The 8,669-nt window shown below is 59.4% G+C and overlaps 2 protein-coding genes across 12 annotated transcripts in view; one reads left to right on the top strand and one right to left on the bottom strand.

Annotated features, from left to right (window-relative positions):
* ERFL (ETS repressor factor like) overlaps positions 1–4,737 on the top strand; it is a 5,548-nt gene extending 811 nt beyond the window's left edge. The window contains exons 2-5 of the mRNA XM_069088929.1: positions 1,019–1,253; positions 1,960–2,143; positions 2,556–2,685; positions 2,842–4,737. Coding sequence (XP_068945030.1) covers positions 1,019–1,253; positions 1,960–2,143; positions 2,556–2,685; positions 2,842–3,293 — 1,001 coding nt within the window. The 3' untranslated portion in view covers positions 3,294–4,737. The remainder of the gene's footprint in view (positions 1–1,018; positions 1,254–1,959; positions 2,144–2,555; positions 2,686–2,841) is intronic.
* A 121-nt stretch (positions 4,738–4,858) lies between these two features.
* The window catches only part of ARHGEF1 (Rho guanine nucleotide exchange factor 1), a 21,888-nt gene continuing 18,077 nt past the window's right edge, over positions 4,859–8,669 (bottom strand). For 9 of the 11 annotated variants that reach the window (XM_069088926.1, XM_069088919.1, XM_069088923.1 and 6 more), the window contains 10 exons: positions 7,983–8,083; positions 7,790–7,867; positions 7,572–7,647; positions 7,328–7,495; positions 6,467–6,554; positions 6,255–6,341; positions 6,026–6,093; positions 5,858–5,947; positions 5,466–5,614; positions 4,859–5,386 (listed from right to left, as the gene is read on the bottom strand). In XM_069088926.1, the coding sequence (XP_068945027.1) occupies positions 5,303–5,386; positions 5,466–5,614; positions 5,858–5,947; positions 6,026–6,093; positions 6,255–6,341; positions 6,467–6,554; positions 7,328–7,495; positions 7,572–7,647; positions 7,790–7,867; positions 7,983–8,083 (989 nt within the window). In that variant the 3' untranslated portion in view covers positions 4,859–5,302. The remainder of the gene's footprint in view (positions 5,387–5,465; positions 5,615–5,857; positions 5,948–6,025; positions 6,094–6,254; positions 6,342–6,466; positions 6,555–7,327; positions 7,496–7,571; positions 7,648–7,789; positions 7,868–7,982; positions 8,084–8,669) is intronic. The other 2 variants (XM_069088928.1, XM_069088922.1) reach the window with 1 other exon arrangement.

Below are 8,669 nucleotides of genomic sequence, written 5' to 3'. Positions count from 1 at the left end.
CACACACACACACACACACACACACACACACACACACACACACACACAAGTATTCCGAAGGGGAGAAGCCAGTAGAGAGCGTTTGTGTGTGTGTGTGTGTGTTGAGTGTGTTTGTGTGTAAAACTGGGACCAGCACAGGTACCTCCTTTTCAGAGCATCTCTATGTCACAGTGAGTGTGGTAGGTAGGGTAGGTGACCACCCCAGGTCTGTGAGGGTGACTATCTGTGCTTGTATTCCCTTCTGTCTGTATGTCTGTATTTCTGATTGCATCAGTATGTGTTTGGGCAGACACAGCTGGGGAGTGGAGGGAGAGAGGCCAAAGGTTTGCCTGTATATTCCTCGTCGACCCCTTCCTTTCTCACTCAAAGGTTCCCACTCTGGGCAGATGGGGCAGGATTGGCAAGTGATCTGGGCTGGCAAGATGGGACACAGGGATCTGGCAGGTCCTAGTTGGGGCGTATGCACAGGCATCCGAGGCCAGTGCCATGCAGAGCCCCCACTGGTGACTGCCTGGACCAAAGGATCCATGTGGGAGGTGAGGGGAAGTACAGGCAGGCCCCCTTCCCCTAATTCCAGTCCTACTCCACAGTCCATAAAGTCATCACAACCTGAGGCACTGAGATGCCAGGGATTCCCTATGCCTTTGTCCCCCTCAGGGCTGGGGCTCAGAAAGCCTGGGACTCCCAACGGGGAGGAGGATGAGGGATCAAGACACCCGGGTATCTGAGGAGGAGGTTGGAGGACCAGGACTCCTGGGTCTTCAAGAGGGAGGATGTTGGGGGATCAAGACGACTGGGCCCCCAAGTGGGAGGTTAGGAGATGGGGGCGCCTGTCTCCAAGTAGAAAGAAAGAGGTTGGGGGGTCAGGACGCCTGGGTCCCTGAGTTGGAGGATCGGGATGCCTGTGTCCCCGAGTGGGAGGAGGTTGGGGAATCTGGATGCCTCCGGGAGAAGCAGGATGCTGAGCCCCTCTGTCCTGACTCCTACCCTCTTCCCACCTTCTCCTTTCTTCTCACAGGCTTTGCCTTCCCAGACTGGGCCTACAAGCCTGAGTCCTCCCCAGGCTCTCGGCAGATCCAGCTCTGGCATTTCATCTTGGAGCTGCTACAAAAGGAAGAATACCAGGGTGTCATCGCCTGGCAGGGGGACTATGGCGAGTTCGTCATCAAGGACCCGGATGAGGTGGCACGCCTGTGGGGCATCCGCAAGTGCAAGCCCCACATGAACTACGACAAGCTGAGCCGGGCGCTGCGGTGAGTGGGGAGCCGGGGTTGCTGAGAGGAAGGATGGGTGTTGTAGGGGTTAAAAAACTCAGGTCTCACATGGGTGGGGCTGGAGAGATCATGAGGCACGGCACCTCTGAGGTTCAGGGCTTCAGAGTTCAGGATGCCTGGGTCCTCAAAAGGGCGCGAGGGGGTTTAGGATGTCTGGGACTAGGATCGGGGAGTAGCTGGGGAAGGAGCTCAGAACACCTGGGTCCCTGGGAGGAGTGTACAAAAGGGGAAGGATCTAGAATGCCTAAGTCCTCCAGGAAGGCAAGGAGCGGAGGGGATAGGGATGCTGGAAGAGGATGGAGGATGAGAGGTCAGGATACCTGGGTCCCTGGGGAGTGGAGGTTCAGGATTCTTATTCCAAAATCTATCCCCAGTCCAGAATACTTCCCTTCCCCCCTTGTTCTGTGATACAGTGCCAAGTCCAAATACCAGCTCTGCATTTGCTAGCTGTGTGACCCTGGGCAAGTCACTTAACCACTCTGGCCTCAGTTTCCTCATCTGTAAAAAGGAGGGCATTGAACTAGATGTTCTCTGAGGGCCCTTGTGGTTCTCCATCTATGACCCTTCTCTCATCCTCTCTGAGCCTCAGTTTCCTCACCTGGGGAATGGGGATGACTCCTGCAGGGTAGCCCCTTCATCCCACAGAGCTGTTGGCACAGGTGAGATGTGTTGCTTCCCTCCACAGTTATTACTATAACAAACGTATCCTTCACAAGACGAAAGGCAAGAGGTTCACTTACAAGTTCAACTTCAGCAAAGTCGTGCTGGTCAATTACCCCCTGCTGGACATGGCCGCGGCCCCTCTGCTGCTTGCTCCCGGGCCCTTTGGAGGGGCAGCGGGGCCCGACGGCCCTCCCCTTACTCCTGAGGTGAGCCAGGCTCACAGAGAATTAGGACGCCTGCGTCTCCAGAAGGGGCAAGGGCTGGGGCAGCAGGATTGCTGAACCCCAAAAGGAGCTGGGGGGCAGAACACCCATGTCCCTGGGAGGGCTACAGAGCCACAGAAGAAAACTGGCCTTCTGGGGTGAGGGTCCCTGCTTAGTGGGGTTGAAGGGTCCCCCAGGAACTACAGAGGGAGCTCTTCAGGATCCCTGAGGAAGTTAGGATCAGGTGGGGAGTGCGGGTCTTCGGTCCTTGAAAAGATGGGGAATTCAGATGTTTGGATTCCTGAAGGACTGGGAGCCAAGATATCTGAGTCTCGGAGAGGGAGGGGAATCAGGATGCCTGGGTCCTTGAAGCATGAAAGGGAAAGCTCAGTCCTCCCTCCTGCACCACCCATAGACGTTACAGACCCTGTTCTCCACCCCACGCCTGGACCCAGGAAGCAGGACGCCCCTCTTTGCCCAACACCTGTCTGCCCCAGACACAGACAAACTCCGGCTGGACGGGCCATTTCCCTTCCTGGGCTCCGGTGAGACGTGAGGGACTGAGGGAGGGAGATGTTGGAGAGGGGGAGGTCTGATACTGAGAGCAGAGTTCATCTTGCCCTAGTTAAGAGATGCTCTGAGGGGTGAGGTGGGGGGGAGGGGCCACCTGACCTTGACCCTCCATTCTCCTTCCCAACCAGGTACTGCTGGCTATTCGAAACCCCCTGCCCTCCTGAGCCCCTACGGCCGCACCTTCCCTGACTATCCCTGGAACTTTAACCCCTACCTGGCGAGCCCCTTCCCCAAGCTGCCTGCCTCCCTGTATCCTCCGCATTTCTACCCCAACCCCCTGGCGGGATCCTTGGGCCAGCTGCCCACAGGGCCTGGGGGAGGGGGCCCTGCCACAACACCCCTCCTGGCCGGCCCCACTGGTGATGGACCTGGATCCCAGCGCACAAGCTTGGCCCCAGGTGCCCGTCTGACTCTGCCTGGGACAGGCGTCCCCGAGGTCCCCTCTCTGGGGCCCAAAGAGGAAAGCGACTCGGAGCTGGAGGTGACTGATGTCAGCGGCTGCAGCTCGGACAGTGAGGGTGATGATGGTGCTCCAGGGCCCCTTGAGAGTCAGGGGAACCGAGGTGGGGCCGGGAGCTGAGGGGACAGGGAACCAGTGACATTGGGAACCCTGCCTCCCTCTCCCCCCCAGGGGGCCTAGGGTCTCCTCCCCCAGATCAAAGGAGACACAAGTATCCCCAGGGTCTCCCTCAAAGCTCACACCATCAACCCCCTTCCCAGGGCCAAGGAATGGTTGTCCTTTCCAAATCCCAGGGAGCTGCCCCCACATATTGTCCATCTTTCCCAATCAGAAGGGGACAGGGACCAGAAAGGATGATTTCTCATCTCCAAGCTGGTTCTTGAGTCCTAACCCCAGGGGTGCCCTCTCTCCCCAGCCTAGGGCAGGAAAGGGACTTGGGCATGGACGTAGGACCGACCCATCCCTTCCCCTATCTGGCCTGTTTTCTCATCTGCAAAATGGGTGGGTGGGTTGGACTCAAAGGCCCTTTCCAGCTCTAAGTCCCTCCTCCTTTCCCTCTCCTAGGGTCAGGGTCTTCCCCCACACCCAAAACTAAGTGGGAGAACACGGTCTCTCCCTTCCACTCACCCCAGCCCACCCAAGGAGGGTAGACAAAGTAGTTTCCCTCTATAAAAAGGGACACCATGCTCCTCCCCCAGACCAGCAGGGAACTCAGTCCTGGACCCCAGGGGTCCATCTCATTCCCTCCCCTCCAGCCCAAGAAAGGGACCAAGTGTTGCTCTTCACCCCGCCTCTGGGGGGCACCAGGTGCAATGGTAATTGGGCTTCAAGGATGAATCCTGGCTGCCAGGAAGGCCCTGGCCGGCGACAGGTGCACACTGGAGGTGGGGCTGAAGGAGATGAATCTCTTCTCAAAGGCCCCTTCTGGTTCTCATGTCCACAAGCCCCGCTCTTTGACCCCGGGAAGGGAGTGTGCCCTCCCCCAGCCCCAGGAGTTCCCAGCTGTGCTCACCCCCTTCCAAAGTGCAATATGGTGTTGCCCCCCATTTCCCAGATGTGTTTGTGAGCCCCCGCCTCCCCAACCTAGTGCGTGATGTGCTTGTGTTATGAAGGAGAAGCCTCCTTCTTGCCCACCCCTACCCCAGCCCCGGGGCCAGGGGGCTCAGAGCAATAAATCCGCCCCGTCCCCTACCCCCCACGGGAAGAGTTTATTACAAAAATAAAAAGGGAGAAAAAAACCATCCTGGGATGAGGACTGAAGAGTCATGTGTTACTGGGGGGGGCTGAGAGGGAGGTAAAGAGGGCCCAAAGAGGCCTGAGGGCAGAGGGCCAGGCTTGGCTCTGGCCCAGGCTCCCTCCACATAAGGCCAAGGACCCCCTGGTGTGGAAAGGAGGTGTGCCACAGACGCATTTAGTGTCCTTCCCTGCCTGAGTGAGGGGAGGTGGGGCCTCAGGGACCCCACTTGTCAAAGGCAGGACTGGCTCTACCTTCAAGGAATCCAGGCTTAGGCAGAGTGGGATGGAAAGAGACAGGCAGACGCCTGAAAGACAGGCATGGGGAGCTGGTAGTGCCAGCAGCATCCTTCCCCATTCCCCAGATGAAAAAATTGAGGCCCAAAACAGGGAAAGGAGTTGTCCAAGGTCACACACAGTGTGTCAGATCCAACACATAATCCACCCCTCCATCCATATATATATATATATATATTAAAAATAAACCTCAGAATATAAAAATGATGCATAACAGGTAAGGCACTGGAGAAGGGCAGGAGGGAAAGAGGGAAGAATACTGGCGTCCCATCAGTGAAGAGGAAGTGGAATGAAGCCCTGAGGTCCCCGAGGGGCTGGGGACCGGGAGCAGCCGCCTCGGCCCCAATCCAGGGGCGCCCCCTGCCCGCCTGCCCCGCCAAGAGGCACACGTAGGTGATGGCTGATCCGCTGGGGGGAGCACCCAACATCTCCTCCTGCCCCTTCCTGGCCCTCCCTAGGAGAGGGCCTGGGTGGGCAGGAGGGCGTGGTGAGAAAGTTCCCCTGAGCCTTGTTCCATTAAGGAGCCCTGCCAACCTCCTGGCCCGCCCGGGCTGTGGCTCCGCTCCCTAGCTCCAAGGGGGGGCTCACCTGCCTGGCCCTCAGGAGCAGCCGGCAGGGCTGGGGGCCGCCCCATTGAGCTGTGAGATGAGGAGTCTGAGCCGACAGAATCCTTCCTCTACCTCCTGAGGACAGAGGAGGGGAGCTCTGTGAGGGGAGATCCCCAGCCTCTGCCCCCTCCAGCTGCCCCTGACCTTGGCTCACCTCCAGGCGCTTGAGGGTGTCTTCCAAGTTCAGCAGTCTCTCCCGAAGCTCCTGGGTCTGGGTGGCCCCCGGTGTCCCCTCACCCTCAGGGACTGGCCCAGGCCCGTTCTCCTCCTCCGCTGGGAGCAGCATTTGCTTAAGGGAAAGGACTGAGGGGCAGAGAGAAGGCTGGTCAGGAACATGGGGATGGCATCCGGGGCACAGGGACAGGGGGGATGGGATCTGGGGCACAGGGACACGGGGACAGGGGGGACAGGATCTGGGGCACAGGGATATGGGGACAGGATCCAGGGCATAGGGACACGGGGATGGGGACAGGGGGATGGGATCCGGGACACAGGGACATGCAGATGGGACAGGGGGACCCATCTGGATGAGGGATCCACCCTTACCTTCTTGGAGGGCGGAGGCCGCAAGCTGCCCCTCAGGGTCTGGGCAGGAGAAGGGCAGCAGGTCGGTCAGGATGCGCTCACAACGGCCTGCTGAGGGCAGGGAGCCAGCTCAGGCGGCCGCCCCTCCAGCCCCAGCCTGGCCACCCCCACCCCCAGAGCCTCCCTTACCTTCAGCCTGGGGGGTCTCTCGGCTGCTGCTTCCGTTCTCAGAGATGCTGATTAGGGGCTCCCGAGCACTGAGGGGAAGGAGACCCAGCATGGGAAGAGATGGAGAAACACGGGGGTGACTAGAGAGGGGGGATGGACCTGAGAGGGAAGAGGGGAGGGGGAGACAGAGGAGGGGGAGACAGAGAGGGGAGGGGGACAGAAGGGGTAGGGGGGTGGGGAGGCCTCTCACCCGATGGGGCTTGGGCGCGACTTGGGCCTCCCAGCTGGGGCTGGGACCTTCAGAGAGCCTGCGGTGTCCGTGATGAGGGTGCACCAGCTAGGACAGAGCAGAGGGGGAGGGCAGTAGGGGGGGCTACAAGTGTCTCCCCACTCCCACCTGGGCCATGCTGTGGGGCCCTCTCCCAGAAGCCCCCCCCCCCCCCCCCCAGGACCCATGCTCACTGCTTTCTCTCCGACACTGTCTGAGCCACAAGCTCATAGATGTGCGCCTCCTGGTCCCAGGTAAAGATGACGTAAAAGGCTCTGTGGTCTGTGCAGGGGGCCGCGGTCAGCCTGGGCCCCCTGCTGGGTCACCCTCGAGGCCTGGCCTCCCCTGGATCCACAGCCTCCACCCACCTCTCACACTTGCCCACTCCTGTCCTCTGTGGGGCCCAAGCTCTTGGCTGCCCCCTGCCCCCTTCCCTCAGCCCCTCCCTGTCATGGGTGCTCGAGGCCAGACCTCCACTGGCCCTCCCTGTCACACACACTCACACACAGGCTCACACACGCTCACACACACAGACACACATGCTCACACACATTCACATGTTTACACACAGGCACACACATTCACACACACTCACACACATAAGCTCACATACATGCTCACACATTCACATGCTTACACACATACACATGCAAGCTCACACACATGCACACAGGCTCACATACGCTCACACACAGGCACACACAGGCTCTCACACACATACACACATGCTCACACACAGACACATATTCACACATGCTCACACACAGACACACATGCACACACAAGCTCACATGCATGCTCACACATTCACATGCTTATACACACAAGCTTACACAGACACATATGCTCACACACATTCACATGCTTACACACAGGCACACAATTCACACACAGGCTCACACATGCTCACACACACAAGCTCACACACTCACATTCACATGCTCATACACGCATACACAAGCTCACACACACACATATGCTCATACTCACATTCACACGCTCACACTCACACATGCTCAGTCTGGGTCCCCATACCCAGCCCTGCCCTGGCTCACCAGTGGCCACCTCGCGGGTCATGGCGGAGGTCAGGCGCAACACGGGCCGCAGCATAGTCTTGCCATCAGGGGTCGGGGTAAGCGTCCGGCTGTGGGACTTGAGCAGCAGCTTCTCATCTTGGCGTTGCAGCAGGAGCAGGAGGTCATCCAGCAGGAGCACGTGCACCTCTGGGGTTCAGGGGGGACAGTCAGGGCCTGTGGGGCTCCCCATCCCACCCCTCCACACTCCCCGGCCCCCACTCACCCACAGACTTGTCCTTGGTCACTCTCCAGGTCAGGGGCCCTTCGTGCACCAGCTTCTTCTTGGTGATGTCCAGGTTCTGGGGCAGGGAACGTGTCCAAAGTCACAGTGGAAGGGATGGGGGGAGCGGGGATGGCCACAGGGCAGCCCAGCAGAACTGGGCTGGACTGAACCGAGGGATGTGCAGGGAGAGGCAGGGGCAGGGGCAGGGGAAAACCCACCTTGAACTCACTCAGCAGGGGGTCGCTGCTCTGCCGCAGGTGGGACAGGTCCAGACGGCGCTGGTAGTCCTTGAGCCGCTGCAGACACAGGCACACTCTGGCTTCTTCCTCCCCTCCCCCAGCTTTGGGGCCCTTCCCCAACAATCTGTGGTCTGAGCTCCCCCTCCCCTTCCCCAGCTCACTGTGCCCTCACCAGCAAGTCCTCCATGTCTCTCACAGACTGGTTCACATGATGCAGAATCTCCTTACAGCACTCAGCAGCCTGCTCCACTTTTGCCTTCTCCTTAGGCTCCTCTAGAGGGATGAGGCGGGGATGTGTCAGGAGGAGCCAAAGGCCCTGAGCAGGCACCCCTCCCTCTGCCCCACACCTCTGCAGCCCCTTTAGAAAGCCAGCCACAGCCCCATTTTACTGAGGAGAAACTGGGGCATCCCATGACAACTGATTGCACCCAGGGTTCTTCCTGCTACACCACATCTAGGGCAAGACCCTGCCCCCTTCCCTGAGCCTCAGTTTCCTCTTCTGAACAAAGCGATCAGAGCAAGTGGTCTCTAAGACCCAGGGAGGCAGGGCTTCTCACTCAGGAGGCACCTTTAGGCCAGAGGGAGGATGGGCTCTGGAAGTCAGGAGCCCTGTCCCCTCCTAACCCACTGCCACATTCCCCTCTCCAGATCAATGGAGGTAGGCCCTGCTCCCCCCACCTCACGGAAGTCAGGAGCCCTGTCCCCTCCTAACCCACTGCCACATTCCCCTCTCCAGATCAATGGAGGTAGGCCCTGCTCCCCCCACCTCACGGAAGTCAGGAGCCCTGTCCCCTCCTAACCCACTGCCACATTCCCCTCTCCAGATCAATGGAGGTAGGCCCTGCTCCCCCCACCTCAC

This window comes from Petaurus breviceps, unplaced genomic scaffold (genome assembly GCF_028583685.1).
Source record: "Petaurus breviceps papuanus isolate PSGF00001 unplaced genomic scaffold, PetGlider_PUasm1.0 185, whole genome shotgun sequence".
Taxonomy (NCBI): Eukaryota; Metazoa; Chordata; class Mammalia; order Diprotodontia; family Petauridae; genus Petaurus; species Petaurus breviceps.
This window is presented reverse-complemented; position numbering and strand designations above follow the sequence as displayed.